At 32.6% G+C, this 17,774-nt stretch overlaps 6 protein-coding genes across 7 annotated transcripts; 2 read left to right on the top strand and 4 right to left on the bottom strand.

Moving 5' to 3' along the window:
- Nucleotides 1-129: 129 nt before the first annotated feature.
- On the top strand, nt 130-2,089 carry NIP1 (NEP-interacting protein 1; the record flags this gene model as incomplete). The annotated part of the gene is made up of 7 exons (NM_127329.2): nt 130-267; nt 364-450; nt 710-943; nt 1,026-1,184; nt 1,270-1,323; nt 1,430-1,573; nt 1,669-2,089. The coding sequence occupies 7 exons, from the start codon at nt 130-132 to the stop codon at nt 2,041-2,043; spliced, it is 1,191 nt and encodes a 396-aa protein (NP_179366.1). The 3' UTR covers nt 2,044-2,089.
- A 1,237-nt stretch (nt 2,090-3,326) lies between these two features.
- AT2G17740 (Cysteine/Histidine-rich C1 domain family protein) lies at nt 3,327-4,385 on the top strand. The gene has a single exon (NM_127328.3). The coding sequence runs from the start codon at nt 3,453-3,455 to the stop codon at nt 4,197-4,199; it is 747 nt and encodes a 248-aa protein (NP_179365.1). The 5' UTR covers nt 3,327-3,452; the 3' UTR covers nt 4,200-4,385.
- Nucleotides 4,386-5,449: 1,064 nt separating this feature from the next.
- NIP2 (NEP-interacting protein 2) lies at nt 5,450-7,476 on the bottom strand. 2 transcript variants are annotated; one of them, NM_001202615.1, is made up of 6 exons: nt 6,968-7,334; nt 6,616-6,794; nt 6,444-6,527; nt 6,174-6,341; nt 6,001-6,091; nt 5,533-5,912 (listed from the first exon to the last, which is right to left on the bottom strand). In NM_001202615.1, exons 1-6 carry the CDS (start codon nt 7,137-7,139, stop codon nt 5,845-5,847), a joined length of 762 nt encoding a protein of 253 aa, NP_001189544.1. In that variant the 5' UTR covers nt 7,140-7,334; the 3' UTR covers nt 5,533-5,844. The 2 variants fall into 2 exon arrangements, with proteins under 2 accessions (NP_179364.2, NP_001189544.1); NM_127327.4 differs by having other exon boundaries at nt 5,450-6,091; nt 6,968-7,476.
- Nucleotides 7,477-10,605: 3,129 nt separating this feature from the next.
- Nucleotides 10,606-11,147, bottom strand: AT2G17723 (Defensin-like (DEFL) family protein; the record flags this gene model as incomplete). Its single annotated transcript, NM_001036288.1, has 2 exons — nt 10,606-10,811; nt 11,087-11,147. The coding sequence occupies 2 exons, from the start codon at nt 11,145-11,147 to the stop codon at nt 10,606-10,608; spliced, it is 267 nt and encodes an 88-aa protein (NP_001031365.1).
- Nucleotides 11,148-11,650: 503 nt separating this feature from the next.
- P4H5 (2-oxoglutarate (2OG) and Fe(II)-dependent oxygenase superfamily protein) lies at nt 11,651-13,970 on the bottom strand. The gene is made up of 8 exons (NM_127326.5): nt 13,575-13,970; nt 13,384-13,477; nt 13,002-13,099; nt 12,824-12,921; nt 12,540-12,669; nt 12,267-12,454; nt 12,072-12,180; nt 11,651-11,963 (listed from the first exon to the last, which is right to left on the bottom strand). The coding sequence occupies exons 1-7, from the start codon at nt 13,766-13,768 to the stop codon at nt 12,107-12,109; spliced, it is 876 nt and encodes a 291-aa protein (NP_179363.1). The 5' UTR covers nt 13,769-13,970; the 3' UTR covers nt 11,651-11,963; nt 12,072-12,106.
- A 2,564-nt stretch (nt 13,971-16,534) lies between these two features.
- AT2G17710 (Big1) lies at nt 16,535-17,685 on the bottom strand. Its single transcript, NM_127325.2, has 3 exons — nt 17,198-17,685; nt 17,025-17,104; nt 16,535-16,877 (listed from the first exon to the last, which is right to left on the bottom strand). Exons 1-3 carry the CDS (start codon nt 17,423-17,425, stop codon nt 16,727-16,729), a joined length of 459 nt encoding a protein of 152 aa, NP_565423.1. The 5' UTR covers nt 17,426-17,685; the 3' UTR covers nt 16,535-16,726.
- Between the last annotated feature and the right edge of the window lie 89 nt (nt 17,686-17,774).

The following is a 17,774-nucleotide window of genomic DNA, read 5'->3' as shown; positions in this document are numbered from 1 at the left end:
CTTACCATTTGTTAACATATGCTTTGCAAAAAAAATTCTTCATTGTAGATATATATATAAGGCACTCACCTTAATCATCTACTTAGCCAAAGAAAAAAAATATTTTGGATACTCTTAATAATCAATCGAATGATGATTGCTCGTTTTGTGCTCAGCATTCTAATCGTAGCGGCGATAGTTTCTGGTAGTGAGTTTTCTGATACTCGTGATGCAAAAGTAGAAAAAATCTTAAAGAAACTCAACAAACCTGCTCTTAAATCTATCAAGGTTAATGAAATTTGTTGGTTCACACAAAAATAATTACACCTAACAATTTTTTTCATTAAAATATTAATTCGTGAATATTCGATAATCTTTATACAGAGTCCAGATGGAGATATAATAGACTGCGTTCATATGAATAATCATCCAATTTATGATCATCCTTTATTCAAAAACTACACGATTCAGGTTCTTACTTAGTTCTCTTATAATTATAACTTTTAACATAAAGTTCTATATATTTGCTTTCTAATCTTATTAGATTCAAAACTCTCATAATATTATACCAGAAATATTTATACAAATTGTTGATAATCTTAACACTATATTCAAAATCAGGTCAATAATACTCTAAAACATTGTTTTAATTGGTTGGATTAATTCTGCTCTTAAGCTAGCCTTTCTTATCTTTAATTCGATATTTGTTTCTAACATTGGTGTGTCATAGATGAAACCAAGTTCTTACCCTAAAGGTAAAAATAATGAATCTTCAGACAAAGAGAAACAAAGTGTTGTGACTCAACTATGGACAGTTAACGGGAAATGCCCCAAAAACAGTATTCCGATCAGAAGAACGAGAAGAAAAGAAATTTTGCGAACCGAATATATGCAAAGATATGACAAAAAGAATCCAAACATAATAAATCATCCTAAAGCATCAACTAGTAACTCCATACATGAGGTGCATACATAATTCAATAAGAATTAATTAGAAAGTAATGATTGTCTTACTTATTGATATGTGTTTGTGTGTGTATATATAGTACGCGCAAATCCAAGCGAAAGGAAAGTTTCATGGAGCCCATGCGGATATAAATGTTTGGAAACCTTTTGTACAAACACCAAAAGAGTTTAGCCTAGCACAAATGTGGGTTATGGCTGGTCCGTTTTCTGAAGTTAATAGCGTTGAAGCTGGTTGGCAGGTTTTTCTTCTTCTTCGTATAGCTACATTTTAATACATTTATATAATTATCTTTCATTATATCCAATAATCTCCTATTCTTATAGGTGTATCAAGATCGTTATGGCGATGACAACCCAAGATACTTTATTTTTTGGACTGTAAGTTAATGTTCATAGTATTATTTTGGTTTCTTTTGTATTTTGTCCAAATATGTATTTATAAGATAACTTTTTTGTGTGTTGTCTGGTCACAATATGGAAATAGGCGGATGGGTACCACTCAGGCTGTTACAATCTTGATTGCCAAGGATTTGTTCCTGTCAGCCAAAAATTTGCCCTTGGTGCAGCCGTTAGCAATGTTTCCACCTTCGATGGTCAACAATACCATATTTCCACAACTATATGGAAGGTTTGTATAATTCAGACATAGAATTTTGATAAGTACGGATTCTCTTATGGTATTTTAAAAGTCAATATATAACTAAATGTGTTGTATTATTATAGGATCCAAATTCAGGGAATTGGTGGTTAAAATTTGGTGATGAATTTGTCGGATATTGGCCTTCCATATTGTTCAACCATCTAAAAGATGGTGCGACAGAAATTCAGTGGGGAGGTGAAATAATAAATTTTAAAGATGGTGCACTACACACCACGACGAGAATGGGGAGTGGACATTTTGCAGAGTCTGGATATCAAAAAGCAAGTTATTTCAAGGATGTTGAGATAATTGATGAACGTGATATTCATAGTAGTCCTAAAGAAGGTTATTCTTATATGACGCAAGAGAGTTGTTATAACATCAGGTCTGGCTATGCTAAAGTATGGGGAGTTTATTTTTATTATGGTGGCCCAGGTCGAAATCTGAATTGTAAATAATCATATTTATATAAATGGTAAAATCTAAGCAAACTTTTAAATAAAAATATATGTGATTACGCAAATAAATTTTCGGCTTATTGATCTAAGTCGTTAGACCATATGGATCGGAGTGGCTCCAATTGGTAAATGCAAGAGAAACAAATTGGATAAAGATGAATTTTGATTTGGTGATCATGCTTCTTGTCTTGGGCTTGAATTTTAGAGTAGCATGAACATTATTTGATAGATACATGTAGCTTATAGTCAGAATAGATAACATACTATCTCCACTCATAGTATGAATATATAACATACCACAAAATCTGATTTCAAGTATATGTTTACGCATTTAATAAAAATCTGGTTGACATAATAAACTATAAAATCAATTTTAAAGTCTCACACGAAATTTGTAAAAAAACTCAACCCATCAAGAACCACACTAAATTTGAAAACCAATCTAAAATTGTTTGGTTTTTCAGTTTTGACAGTTTCCGTTACATTAAAACAAAAAAAAAAAACTTTTAGAACTAAAATTAAATTAACAATGATTAATTACATCGCTAATCTCTATGGCAATTTGCCCATTAAAACGGTTACACATGAGTTCGACAAAGATTAACAAAGTCTAGCGCGAGATGGAGATCTAAAGAACAGAGCCGGCATTCTCCAGAAAAAAATAGACGACTTGTAATTTCTATTAGTATGAACCTAACTCACACCCAAAAACTACCTCAAAAGTAGAAGTTTACAACATACTTATATATTACTCCACAAATTATCAAAGTCTCGATATGAGATATATTCTAACAGTCTCCTATATATATAGAAACTAATAGTAAGATACTCAACGAACTCTTTGTCAAAAAAATAATAATCAATGAACTAATAAAAAAAGTCACAAAAAGTTCCCGCGAAATTACATGCATTAGCTTCTCTTTTAAAAACAAAATTTAGTCGTCGTGCCAATTATTTCTTCCGACGATATGCATTAGAGACATTGCGTGATTATTTGACCTTCACATCATTCACTATGTCAACGTTATTGAATTTTTAGCCAAGTCGATAATGATATTTGGAGACTTTTTTTTCAAATGATAATTTGAGACTTTGAATCGTTATTTTGCAAGTATCTACCTCTTTAGATTGAATCCCAATCTGAACCATGTCCAATATATTCATATAGAGGGTGACATTTTTGTTCCAATATTGTTAGAGACAAGCTACAACTTGGTTAGTCAAATCATAATATTCAAACCAAAAAAAAAAAAATTGGTTAGTCAAATCCTCCATTGGAGATGGTCTTATTATGCTCACTTTATTTCTGTGAATGATAATCAAAAGTCTTCTTCTATATTCACTATAAATATTTTGAAACCCTTTTACTTAGAATTAGACCTCATAGCAAATCAAGAATATTACCTCTAATGGCTTCCCGCCCTTCAGTGAGACACCCGAGCCACAACCATCCATTACGCGGTCACAAAGCCCAAGTTGAAGATGAGATCATCTGCTCTGGTTGCGACCTAGACCTACTCGGTGCATATTTCAAGTGCACAAAGTCAGAGTGTGATTACTTCTTGCACAAGTCATGTTTCGATCTCCCACGTGAGATCCGTCACAAGTCTCACCCTGATCACCCTTTGATCCTCCTCTATTCCCCACAGAATAATAATTCAACGTATACTTGTGACGCATGCGGTGAGTATGGATCGGGGTTCACTTACAATTGTTCTATCTGCCAGTACGATGTTCATGTTGGATGTGTGTCTGTGCCTGAGACCATGAAGCATGATGAGCACGTTCACCCGCTCGCTTTGATCTACAAGGCTCCATGCCCAAAGGATCATATATTTACCTGCGATGTTTGCGATGAAACTATGCCGCATAATCTGTGGTTGTACTACTGCCAGAAATGTGACTACGGTGCTCATTTACATTCATGCGTTGCTGAAGAAGAGGAAAAGTCAAAGAAAGGAGGAAGAGGAAGAGGAGGAGAAGGAGGAAGTGGTGGAAATGGAGTGAACAGAGGAAGGAGCTCCGCGAATTCAGAGCTAGCTGCAATGTTAAAGGCACAAAGAGAGATGGAGCAGATGCAAATTGCTCTTCACTTGGAGATGCAAAGAGCTAAGATTGATAAGAAATCAAGAAAGCATATGCTTAAAATGATCTAAGATATTAACTCTCGGAATCTTGAAACTTATAAAACTCTTTCACTTTTTGTTTGTTTTTATTTCTTATCTTTAACCTTTTATTATTGTTCTCTTTTGTTTTGTTGGGCCTTTTTTCGTTGAATTGTTGCAAGCTTTTATGTAATTTTTATCTATGAAGAATCTTTTAATATGAATCTGAGTTTACTCATAACTAGGCTAACTGCCCATGTTCAACAAAAGAAGATACAACTTTCAACATGTAAATTAAACTAAGCACAAAATACTCAAGTTGATGCTTAGCAAATCAACTTTGTTGGTCGTTCACTACTCACTCTTGGAACACTTTGGCTTAAAATGAACAATTTGACATGCTTTATTCCAAGAGTGAGTAGGTTTTCACACCAATTTAAAGGCAAGTTGGCGGCCAAGGAAACAAAATAAAGCATGTCATAAAAATTAAGAGTACTAGGTTTAGTACGTAGTTTAAGACTGAGGTAAGACTAAGGTCGGAAATTTATAGTAGAAGTTACGACTGAATTTTGCAATTTGGTGTTGGATAGCAACTTCACAGTTCACACACACAAAAACAATTGTTGTTAAACATTGTTAGGTATTTAACTAAATCACATTAAAGAGTGCTTTAATTCTGTATGTATTTGAGCTTTAAATGTGTCAGAACTCTTGTCTCTGGTTTTAAGTGCTCAAGAAAAAACCGACCAACTAGTTTCTGGCGTAATGGAACACAAGTCACACAACATTAGCCAGAATAAAGAATTTAAATAAACAGAAACTCTATTTTATGTGTGATTCTTTGTACATATGCTGACTAAAACATAACATTAGAGAATAAGGAGTCCTAAGAAAAATGTGATTTCATATTAGACCTAAGGAGGAGAAAGAAGAGCAGACCCAACAGTTGGGGTAAGAGCTTAGAAATATCTGAACTGCGCGGTTTGACTGCATTATGAGAGACGGTGGCGCAGCGTACAACCATGTTGCAAGGTTGTTCAATTCATAACTCACAACATGTAAACAGAGAACAAAACACTTAAGTTGATGCCTTAGCAAAGCTAAATCCGTTTGGTACTTAGTTTTCATAGCAATACAACTGGAAGTAGACAGCGACAAAAAAACAATAACATGTGATAAAAATTAAGAGTATTAGGAGTAGCAAAAGACTCATGGAGAGGGCTTCGGGTACTAGAACTACCAGAAGAATCAGACGACAGCGATTTTGAGTAGAAGTCATATTAGATACGATTGAATATTGCTTTTGGTGCTAGACAAAGACTTCACACACACAAAAAAAAAAAAAAGCAATTGGTGTTAAATATTGTTAGGTAGAGCAAATTACATCAAAAGAGTGCTTTAATTAAATACGTAAGTACTTAGTTTGGTTACACCAGACAAGAATCTAATAATATCGTTCAATGGATTTGGTCCCGTGAGTAGTGTCTCTTGTTTCAAGTGCTTAAGAAAAAGCCGACCAAACTAGTTTCTGGCTCAATGGAACACAAGTCACACAACATTAGCCAGAGTAAAGAATTAGATAAAACAAAAACTCTATTTTTGTGTTTCTTTGTACATTAGAGAACTAGGAGTCCTACAATGACTCTGAAAGAGTAAGAGAGGTATCGTAATTGTAAACAGCCAAAAGAACTGGAATTTACATGAAACTCAAGGAGGAGGGAAGAAGAGCAGAGCAGACTCTTGATGTACGAGCTGTAGAAATATCTGAACTGCGAGGTTAAACTGCATTATGAGAGACGGACGATGGAGAGATGAAGAGATTAAATATCACGTCTACACATCGGGCAAGAACCGTGTCTAAGGAGCCAATTGTCTATGCAAGGTAAGTGAAACATGTGATGACAATGAGGCAAGCTTCTAACTGTTTCACCGAGCTGGAAATCCTGAAGGAGAAAGACAAAACCCGAATTAGAACTCGATTCGACATAATGAACTAAAACGAAGCAAACTGACAATAGAACTAACCTGAAGACAAACAGAACATGAGTCTGTGTTCTCAGAAGCATCAGTGTTATTGTTGCCAGTGATTGTCATCTTTGGGATTTTCTCAACAAGGTCTCCTGTCAATCCTTTTGAGCCTCCTGTATCAAAAAGGCTTGTGTGATCATCAAAAGCTGTATCCACAGCTCCCATCTGATCAGGAGAAACAAGACAAGAAGGGATAAATAACTACAGAGATCCTAGAGATCCTAAAAACATTAAGGAAATGGTGAAAAATTCTGAAAGCAAACATACTTGACTTTGCACTGCACTTAGCATTGCAGGACCAATGCGCTCTCGTACAAGTCTCCCGCTTAGAAGACTAACAATGACATCAATCTACACAAAAAATTCACAAAAGAAACACTAATCACCACATTCCAAACTTCATAGCTACTTAAAAAACAGAGCAAGTAATGTTGCTCACCAAGTAGAGAAAACATCCGAAACCCGACTCATCGGATTTCCAGAGATCCAGAGATGATTCAAAGACCTCGATAGAGAAAACAGCTCCCGAAATGGCTCCAATTGCTGCTCCTCTAATGAAACCACTCTCAGTTTCTTGACCTATCAAAGCTCCTGTAAGTGCCCCTAGCAATGTGCCCACTGAACATGAAAAAGGAATCAGCTTTCTTAGCTCCAAGTTACAAACTTTCTAATAATCAAATCAATTCAATGATCCAACTCAATCCAATCGAAGATGAGCAACAATTAGATCCAAAATCGAGTTTTAGAACTACAGACAATCTCAAGAAGAGTTACAAGAAACGAAAACAAACCTAGTGCGAAGAAGAAGGTCAAGATCGCGGAGATAATGGTACCCAAAACAGCAGAGACAAGGAAATGACAAGCGTCTTTAATGCGTTCGACGAAATTCCCAAGAGAAGGACTTGACGAAAGAGGGTAAGACCCAGATTGGAATCTATAAGATGATGATGATGACGAGGCCATGTTATTCTTAAGAACCCAGAAACGATTTACGGTGGGAAGTAGCAGAGTTGGGAGAGAGGTTTATATAGAAAGATGGGATTTTTGCTTAGTGGTTAAGAGAGAGAGGGAGGAGATGGGATGGGATGTTTCGCTACTTTGCATTTAAAGCTTGGGGTGAGTTTGCTTTCATGGCCAGAATTTGTTGTAGGTGAAGAAGGATAATCTTTTAGGGGTTCTTTTATATGTGTCACAATCAGTGACGAAGAATAACACGAAAGTTTCAAACTTTTCGTTTTCAGAAAACCACGAGTCAGAGATAGAAGAGAAGAGAGATGAGCTCACGGGGCAAAGAACTTTCTTTTATTTTCATTTGGTAAAAGCTATTTTGTTTTAAATTAATTAAAACATTTTTTCTTTAGGTAAACCAATTAGAGGACGTTATTTCTTAGGTTTAATTCATTGCAATTTGCAATATACTTTGCTTTGAAAAGTAAAAAAGGGTTAAGAATAAGATCCTAATTTTGTATTAGTGCTAATCGTCTAGTCGTGTGCTTAAACGATTAGAATAATTACCTTTATAAAGAAAATATTACAATATTAAAAAAAAAATTGATCATATAAAATTTCGGCTTAAGAATAGTATGATTTTAAATAAGTTTCTCGTGTAACAATGCAAAATACTAGATTTTTAAAAATGTTAAACATCATTTAGGAACTTCGATTTGAAGTATTCTAACTTCATATATCACAAGACAGTGACGTCAACCAGACAGCATTTAACTTTTGCTGAGTTTTGTACACGAATTTAGCGGATGTCTACAATGAGTTTTTGAAACAATAAAGTGGTCTCAAAATCGTCTAGACCTATATTGCCTAGAAACAAAAACAGATACAACATACCGGGAAACAAAACGTGTAAAAATGCAAATTAAAGGAACGTTAAGTTTTCTCTGTTTTTAAGAGATGTTGATTTTGAAATAGGAAATGGACATCAGACAGAATTTCCATGCAACTTAGGTCTAGACGATATATATTCACAACTGAATCGAATCGTAACAAGTTAATGTATAATTTGAATATTCAATCTAACAGAAGCTCAACTAAACGAGGTTTTTTTATTATAAATTGTGGTTTAATTTTAAAATCAATTTAGTGCACTCTACGTCATAGTAAAAGTTTGCCATATTATTTTGAAAACCTTGAATGCAGTATGGTTATGCGATTTTCTCATAAAGTGTGTTAATAAATATGATGTGATAATAATCCACCTAACAGTTTTAGATAATTGTATGATAAGGATGACACACATCAACTAAAAAAAAAATAGTGAAAATTTGGTTTGAGTTCACTTGTCTCATTCCACTAGTTCAAAAATGGTATTTAGATATGCTTATTTAACCACCACAACACTCTTAATATAAATTGACAAAAAAAAGAAAAAAAACACTTCTATATGTATATATCGATTTAACAAGCACCCTTAAGTTGATCTTTCAGAAAAATTATCCACTTAATCCAAGTATGCAACTATAATTGCTCATCATATAGCGGGAACTACAGACTTTGTTTACTTCAAACAAAAATAATTATGAGCAGTTGTGAGTTGTGACTTGTGAGCTTTGTCTCCACATTCAGTTATAGCAAATAAAAAACGTGAACACTTTGCCAAACATTTTTTACTGTTGTTGGCTTTTCTACAATCCAGTCCTCGTGAGATAGTTTACTGTTGATAAACCATTATTGTATTCGAAAGAACTGCAGATATCAATTTATACACTAATCACGTACAAAACTTTCACTCAATTTGTTTCCCCTTCGTGGTTTTAAAAATCCAACTTATGGTTAATAGTGAAAAATAATATATCTAAAAGGCAAAGAACATAGGAAAACAAAACAAAAATGCATTTAAAATTTTATTTGTGGACATTCAAAACAAAAAGTAATTATTTAATGGTGCTTAACTAACCATAATTAAGCACCATAACCATAACCGTTTTTACAATGGATTCGGCTTAAAATAGGTCGAACAAGTTAATTTAACCAAAATTTATGTTACGAATGAGAAAAATTATCTTATATCTACAGGTTGACTATCTGTAGACGTTTTTAATGATAAGAAAATAAGAATTGAATTTCTATGGATCTTGAGAATTAGTTGGAATACGGTTTGGAGTTCCTTCGGTTATATTTTCTCTGTCTCTTTTTGTTTAATTTTCTAGAAATAAAATTTGTTTCAAAGAGATTGATTTTTTAGATTTTCTATACAATATTTATTAGTTATTATTGATGAATTGTAAATTTTAATAAAAATAAGTAAATATTATTGATTTAAAGTTATAGAAAATTATAAAACACAAAAAATAATATATATATAAAATCAACTTGATATGTCTACATTAATATGTATGTTTTCCTAAACAATCATATAAAAAGGAACAGAAAGAATATAAAAGAATGAGTTAAAATTTTAAGTACATAAGTAATACGTATTAATTCACTACTTATCAATTGATCTTAATTAATATATTATAAAAGCCAACGAGCTTAACAATGACAATCTCTAAACTGCATGAATGGACCGAGTAGCTTTGTAACACATCTTCTATGCACATGACATTTAATACGTATCTAATACTAATGAATTCGATGTCAGAAAAAGGATGTGTCTGTCTATCTCCAAAGTAAAGTATTGAAACACTTATTTCTCTTTTAACAAAAAATAAATAAATATCTAGAGTACGTATTATTTAAATAATACATGTAACATAGTGGCTTCCTTATAATAAATACTCTAATCCTGATGTATATACATAAATGTATACGACATTTCAACAAATATCGGCCCGAAGATATTTTCATCTAATCCTAAAGGCATTTGGGTCCATGCCACTAGGCCAGTCCCATACACATATCAGAGTTACATAAATAGGTAATAGCGAAGGAAAATGATTAAAAACTCAGGATACGTATTTATGATAAGAATGGTTTTCTCTTCTGTGTATGGCGTCATGTTGTTGTACGTGTGTAGACGAAAGAAGATACATGTGTTTGTACTCTTTTTAGCTCTGAAATAAAATGAGCCTACACTCTTATTACATAAGGAATATACAAAGAAAAACTTTCGACGTAACCACTTTATTTTCAACAAAATAAAACACCTTTTTGCAAGATTATTAAAACGTGTATGAATATATCGGAGTTATATTTAAAATATTTCAATTTTGAAACTATGCATGATTTTTAAGTTTTAACACTCGGGTGGAATTTTTGTCAAATTACTCTTTTTGTATGTTTCAGTTTGAGTGATCTTAATTCATATTGATTTTATACATTCAATAAATCAAGACATGTTTCATATACATGATCATCCACCTATTATAACCATCAAATTTTCTTTGAAATAAATGTATTTTATTCAAATAATTTTTTACTCAAATTATTTTATCCAAATAACTTCTTATCAGAATATATATATACATACACGTTTTTATCGATATAATTTCAATCGTTGTGGTGGAGGTCCTCCTTCTCCAAAACCTTTATGTTCTGGAATACAATGTTGTTTAGAAGAACTGACATCATTTGGATGACACATACAAAGGTGACGGGTTAAGTTGCATGCGTACGGTCTTAAGCATACCCGCTTACAGTCAGCATCTCTATTACAATAATCGGCGACTGCATAGCTTTGTCCTTTAAACACAACCAAAAGTAAAACAAAATGATCTTAAAATAAAATCACCCAAAAGAAAAATTATATTAAAAAAGAAAAATCAAATGACGAACTTTAAATAATTAAATTGATGTCCAACAAAAACACTTTTATTTCTTTTTCTGCAAACTCAGTTATTTTGTGAAATATTTTTTTTATTAACAAATTTTAGTTTTAACCATTGGTAAAGAGTAAAGAGATATGTAAATTTTTATTGGTTTATTTGAAAATCATATTGTTGGTAAGGTATACTTACTGAAGATAACGACTAAAAGAGAAACCAATAACAGAAGCTTAAAGAATATGCTGCTCTTCATTTTCAAAGTATTGTTATTTTTCTATTGTTTTGCTTTCGGTGGTGAAGTTTTTTTTTTTTTGTTATTTTGATATCTTTCAATGGTGAAACTGAAGGTACTCTATATCGTTCTTTATAGTCCAATTTAGGTGGTAGTTGACCAAAAAAAATCTTGAAAAGTTTGTTTGTATAGGTGTTATTAGTACTAGATTTGACTAACTAAAAATAGTCACTATCAATAAACAAGGAAAAGTAGTGAAATTTTAATTGATACTAGATTTTACTAACAACTTTATAACAATGACTAAGAAAGTAACAATATATCACATTTGGCATGTCAAACTACCAAAACATAGTTCACACGAGGTCAACACGTTTGAATCTGTTCCCAACTACGTTGCGAGTAACACATAGGGAGATATTTCTCAGAATCATGCTTCCCGAAAAATATTTTGCACCGAGGTGATCGGTTGGTCCGAATCTTGAATTGCATAAACGATGATTTGCAAAGTTTGTGAATTCTGAGCGAGCTCTTCTGAAGTACATCAAATTTAACGGTTGCAGAAATAACTTTGCTTAATCAACATAAGAAAGCAAGCATGTATAAACGGAAAATTCATGGTTCGTATTGAGTTGTTAAAAGTTACAAGACTCAGATTCGAATATGTCGTAAAGTACAAATCATTCAAAATAATTTAGAAGAAAAAGTACAAAAAGTTCAAATATCCCCCATGAAAGAACAGCCTCCAATTTCCTAAGGATCTCTCACTTCAAAAGGGAAATACACATTATACCTGTTTAACTGTATCCACACACATTCGAAGCTTCCATGAAAAACCTAAAGATTCATAAAAAGGAGTGAGGTTGAAGATAGATGGTAAAGACTTCAGGCAATCTTGAAGATCTCATTGATAGATAGCTTGATATTTAAGACTTAAGAGATTACCTCCTCATATTTTAGCTTTCTTTGTTTGGTTTCTCTTAAACCTTGAACTCGTGGACATGGAACCATTTCGTGGATGACCATTTGTTTCCTTTCACCACTGGACATCCACCTGAAAATCAATGCATAGGATATTGAAGTTTAGAAACTGATATTTGTATTAGCTTCTAAAGAAAGCAACCTCTTTAGTCTTATTACCGTGCAAGCTCGAAGGGTCTAGAGATGCATCAGGCCTCATGTTCCAGAAAAGTAAAGCATCTCGCTTCTTTGGTAGAACAGATAGTCCTTCTTTACCACATTTTGAGAGCTCGTTCCACCATGGGACAGCACTAATGTTTCCTCTTGCTGCAGGGAACACAGTCTCGCCACCATCATCGACATCAGAGCTAAAGAATCGTGTGAAAAAAAAAGAAAGATTAAACACAGAAATGCTCTGAGAAAAAGGAATAATGAGTTTTGTGAGTTACTTACAGGTACATAAGCACAGTAGCTATTCGTTGTCCTCCATTCTTGGTGTTGAACTCATCTAAGAAATAGTCATAGTGAGGCTCATACTTCTGCCCAACTTGGTAGTGAAGAACTTGAAGACCTTCACCATTTTCTACAAACAAAAGCGTCATCCACAAACTCAATAAGGGATTTCCAAAGGAACACAACTCAAGATATCAAGAGTAAATGCAACTGATGACCTCAAGATGTGTCAACATTTCCTGCTGTGCATCTAAGTATTGGATAACAAAGCAAAGAGCACTTACCAACAGGAATGAAGGTGAAATCTGAAATCCTTTTCTCAATCACCTCGACAACTTCGTCATGTCCTCTTCTAAGAAAAGTTCCTGAGCTAGTTCTCACTCTACACAGGATTGATACAACATCGATTATAAAACCTCCAGAGTTAAGCTAGAAGGACACAAGTAAATAGTCACTACAAACCTGCTATCTTTGCTCCCACCGGTTTTCTCATCTACCACGGTTGACTTAACCATACTCGGTTTAGCAAGGCTGATCAAGTGCTCACATTCTTCATTAGTCTAAAAGAAACAGAAATCTCAAGATCACATCTCAAACATTCCAATTTAATAACTCATTTCTAACACAATATCTCCAAAATCACTTTAGTGCAGAACAAACAAAGTCAACCCTATCCTTAAACCATTTTCGCTGAAACATTCTTCAATGAAAGATCTAAATTCTAGAGAAGAACAAAGTCAACTCAATCGATCAAATTTCTAAACAAAACAAGCTCAAATCTCTTATCTTGTCTAACAAGAAATACTAATCTTAAGTCCTAAATCAAAGAGAAACACGAAATTACCAAGAAATTGTGATAAACAACAGCACGAGGCTCCCAAGAAATAACTTCAACCCAACGTTCACCATTCCCTTCTTCATCTCCAGAACTCGTCTCACTAACAAAACAATTTCCAAAAAAAAACCAAATCAATAAAAAAAAATCAAAACTTTCAAATCAAAAACAAAAACCCAGATCGAAAAAATTGCCCTAACCTCTTTCGTACAATGTTGGTCAAATCATTCGTCTTGGAAGAGTTTCTATTAGCATTAGGTAGTGACAAAATCCCGAGACCCAGAAGAATCAGAATCACTACGAGAAGAAGTATAAGCACCGTGAAAGCTTGTGTTGATCGTGACACAGATTTTCGCGGCTGATAACGAAGATGCTGCTTCGATTTAGACGCCATGGAATTTGGTTTTTTCTTCTGGAGATTTTGTTTTGTTCGAGATCTAAAAGAATAACATTGAACGAAAGAGAAATTACGAAGAAGCTTAGATTGAAGTTTATTTATATATATAATAATGAGGATTAAGAAGAATTGTAATTTTTCTTGTGTGATCGAATCTCTTCTTCTTTGTCTTCTTCGTCTATGCAGACAAGTTAGGAAGGTGGCTTTGACTTTTTGGAATTTTGGACTCAGTCTTTTATTTTTGTCTTTTTATGTTTTGCACCCGATACTTTTTGTTTATTCACATTTAACCCGTTTGTTTTGTTAACCATGTTTTAGATTTGTTTTAATTTAGAAAAGATGTACTGTATGATGTAATTTTATCGATCAAGTGAAAAAGATATTCGTGGTCATTCAAAATATAAAAGATATAATTTTTGGTATTAAAAAAAAAATTAACTTTGAGACTTATTATTTCTGTTTAAGTTGCTACACTAATAAATAAGTTTTTGATCTAATGCATTTGTTTCATATTAACTTACCCTGGATTTGTTTTTGTTTTTGGTTTTTATTTATCTGTTATGTTGCTATCCATTTTTACTGATGTTATTTTGAGGGTTTACGAAAAAAAGTAAAAAGATAAAAGAAATTCATGTTCATGCAGTATGGCTGACAACATGAATTTGTTTATTTTCTATATTGATACTTGAATGACAGATGGATGAATAATTTTTGTTAAAAAGTAGTAAATTTCAAATTTAACTGTTTCTTTTTATATTGTTATTTTTTATAAAGAAAATTTAAACTTATAACCTAGATACTTATGAAGGTAAGTCAAGAATAGAAAATATGATAGGATTTATCCCACCTTTGTTCCCTTGAACCATGTGTTATATAAAAACATATTCAATGTATATGTATATGTTTATCTGTGAATTAAGATGTGGTAAGAACATGTTAGACATTACCAATACATGATTTGATCACTTCTTTAAATCTATTTGTTTATCTTCAAATTGAGATGGTCAGCTTTTTTATGATTATTGTTAATCAAAAAAGGTTAGGTAATAATAATATTTAATAAATAAGGATATAATATTAAATTTTTACAATTGCTACCAACTAAAATGGAAAGCCGATTAAACTTAATATATCCTTTTTGATATTAAGATCATATGCTTGAATCGTGTATAAAACAACTTAAAAATCTTGAGCAAACATATATGCTGGTTGTGGTTGCTACAATGGTACAATCGCTTTAATTTCTCTTTATACAATATTTTAATTTTATAATTTAACCAATTATTTACGATAAAAATGAACTATATATTCACTTAATTTTTTTAAAAATCATCTTTGGATCTATATTGTCACTATTACCAAAATCAACAAATTTTGTGCACATGCTGCACAACATAGTCTCAAAATCAATAAATCTGGCAAAGTATACAATCTTTTTGAGCCAAAATTCCACACACCCCTTATTATATTTTAGTTTTACAATGTTTTATGAGAAACCTAACAGTTCCAACGTAAATGCATAACATATTCGAAAGATTCATAGAATATTAAGAAAATTACTTTTCTACAAAATAAGTTCTTAGAATCAGTGACAAATCTAAACATGTATTTTGTATGGGGCACAAAAAAAATATATGTTTTATTTCAAATATATATATATATATATATATATTGTTTCAATATTATATTTTTTTGATTAGTAAAATACAAAATAATGATAACAAAACTTAGAATTGACATTTTTATAAGAAAGACCAACCAAAAAAGAAATTAGAATAATGTTATTTGGATAACTAATAAACACATAAAGAAAACATTGCAACATCAAAGGGATCTAAACATGGGAATGGTAATACTTTACTACATTACGACCAAAGATGCTAAGTAGCCATTGTAAACTCTAATACTCGCAAAACATTATAATCAATGTGGGGCACGTGTCCCACATACTCCTAACATACATCCACCCATGCTTGCAATCCAAATGTGACTATTGAGTTAAAATTATCATGGTTGCTCTGCTTTGCTGATGGTTGAGAGTCTGATGATCTACTTGTGTAGCTTGAAAATGACATAATGAACAACTGCCTTTTTGTGGGGTGAACCAATTGACATGCATTATCTAAACTGATACTCAAACAACAAAACCATTGTCGTGATACAAAACCAAATCTCCAATATGTGAAGCTACAGTAATATGCATGTGGTGTTTTTTAAAAAATTAACAAAATATGATGTAATAATAGAAAAATTACGATTTTTATTTTTGAAAAGAAACTAAGAATATTGTGGTGACAAGGTATATTTATGTTGATGTTAAAAAAAAAGAAGGTCATATTAATGTTATCATGAAAAAATAAAAAAGTCTATGGTAAAAAAAAATCTTGAAGACCTTTTTTACATTTTCATACTCCTAATTTGAAATATCTGTCGCAATTTATGCAGATTAAAACAGTATGAAGCTTCAGACCTAAAGCAAGAAGTTCAATGCAAAACCACCAATTGACAAAATTTTAAATGAAGAAAAAAAGAAACTCATGTTAAGTATGATTTAGTTTGAAGGATAATATATAACAAACCCTGGTTATTAGTCACTCAAATCTACTATCTAAAGTATATAAGCTAGGATTAAATTCAGCAACAATTCTGTAATTCAAATAAGATAAATGGAGACTCATTATGCACCTGATATGTATTAAATCTTTCTAATGCGTAGAATTGTAGACTGTAGCCACCAAAATACAATATAGAACAAGAATACTTATCATCTATGGAACAAGAAGAAATTAGTGTTCCATAGAAAGATTTTATTCAACAGTTACAAATCAACAACCACACCAAAGTCCAGATCCATTAATATAGAAGCAATAACACATGACATGTACAGAGACACACACGAACAAATATATACATATATGCAAGACGATTGATCTTGCAGAGTTTGCTGCTCATGGTTCAAAAGACATTGAGCGAAGTTGCGTAGAGAGGATTGCAAGGCTTGAACGAGAAACAGTTTGGTGTATAAGTCGAAAACCTCTTTCTCTTCAGTGAATCTGCAGATCCAAGAGCCGGCTGGTTCAAGTACGCGTATTTGCTCTTTGTCCACCTGAATCCAACATACACATCGAAAATCAAAGTTAAATCGCAAAACAGCCGAGACAAAAACCAAAAATGGTTCTTGTTTTAGGCTCATTGAATGGTTCAAGATATCTATAAAGGTGCAAGATTATATTGATGAGAAGTAAACAGAGACCAGTCTTTCAATCCCTGATGATCTTCGGTTTCCAGGTCCTCCATGTCCAAGCTTTCTTCAAAGCGTTTGTAGTCCTCATCCTGCAATAGATATAGACATCAGAACCACCTTCTCAGAGATTAAGAAATAAAGAACAACACAAGAAAAGAATTGTTAAAACCAAAAGGACATACAGAGAGATTACGAGCTCTGACACGAGCTGCAGCCTTAATAGCAGAATAGAGATGATCCTCTTCAATGATCTGCTTCTGTCTCCAGAACTTCTTGATCTGTTTATTGGTTATGCTGTCTCCATCGATCTTTCTTGATCCATATCCCTGAGATGGAGGAAGAAGCGGTGGAGGAGGAGGCAGCATCAATGACTTTACAGACTCATCCATAATCTGTTTCTTCATATTCATACCACAACTTCACCTTTCACCAGCTAAAATCAATTCGATCTATATATATACAACACAAAGATCACACAGAAAAAGCTACTAATGAATCTACAGAGATTCTGAATCTAACCTTCAAACTAAAGAGATACACCTAAGATTCTTAAGAGCCTACCAAATAAGTATCCAACGTCTACGTCTACCTTTCAAATTATCTTGTACGTTAAGACAAACTATAAACTCCAACTATACAAGAAACGACAAGTAGACAAGTAGATGTAACTTCCAATCTTCATCAACATCAACAATATTTTAAGCAATTAGGTAGTGTATGGATAATATAAAATATATGGTCTTGAAGCAACTAATGTTA

Source organism: Arabidopsis thaliana, chromosome 2 (assembly GCF_000001735.4).
Source record: "Arabidopsis thaliana chromosome 2, partial sequence".
Lineage (NCBI taxonomy): Eukaryota > Viridiplantae > Streptophyta > Magnoliopsida > Brassicales > Brassicaceae > Arabidopsis > Arabidopsis thaliana.
Note: the sequence above shows the minus strand (reverse complement) of the source record. Positions and strands in the feature narration are given on the sequence as shown.

Coding starts and splice junctions, on each gene's coding strand:
- AT2G17740 (NM_127328.3), top strand. CDS start 3,453: ATGGCTTCCCGCCCTTCAGTGAGACACCCGAGCCACAACCATCCATTA.
- NIP2 (NM_001202615.1), bottom strand. CDS start 7,139: ATGGCCTCGTCATCATCATCATCTTATAGATTCCAATCTGGGTCTTAC. Junction 6,342..6,443: donor TAAGTGCAGTGCAAAGTCAA/GTATGTTTGCTT, acceptor TCTCCTGATCAG/ATGGGAGCTGTGGATACAGC. Junction 5,913..6,000: donor CAATTGGCTCCTTAGACACG/GTTCTTGCCCGA, acceptor CTCGCAGTTCAG/ATATTTCTACAGCTCGTACA.
- P4H5 (NM_127326.5), bottom strand. CDS start 13,768: ATGGCGTCTAAATCGAAGCAGCATCTTCGTTATCAGCCGCGAAAATCT. Junction 13,100..13,383: donor TTGTTTATCACAATTTCTTG/GTAATTTCGTGT, acceptor TGTTTCTTTTAG/ACTAATGAAGAATGTGAGCA. Junction 12,455..12,539: donor GCTACTGTGCTTATGTACCT/GTAAGTAACTCA, acceptor ACGATTCTTTAG/CTCTGATGTCGATGATGGTG.
- AT2G17710 (NM_127325.2), bottom strand. CDS start 17,425: ATGAATATGAAGAAACAGATTATGGATGAGTCTGTAAAGTCATTGATG. Junction 17,105..17,197: donor TCAGAGCTCGTAATCTCTCT/GTATGTCCTTTT, acceptor TATCTATTGCAG/GATGAGGACTACAAACGCTT. Junction 16,878..17,024: donor CATCAGGGATTGAAAGACTG/GTCTCTGTTTAC, acceptor TGTTGGATTCAG/GTGGACAAAGAGCAAATACG.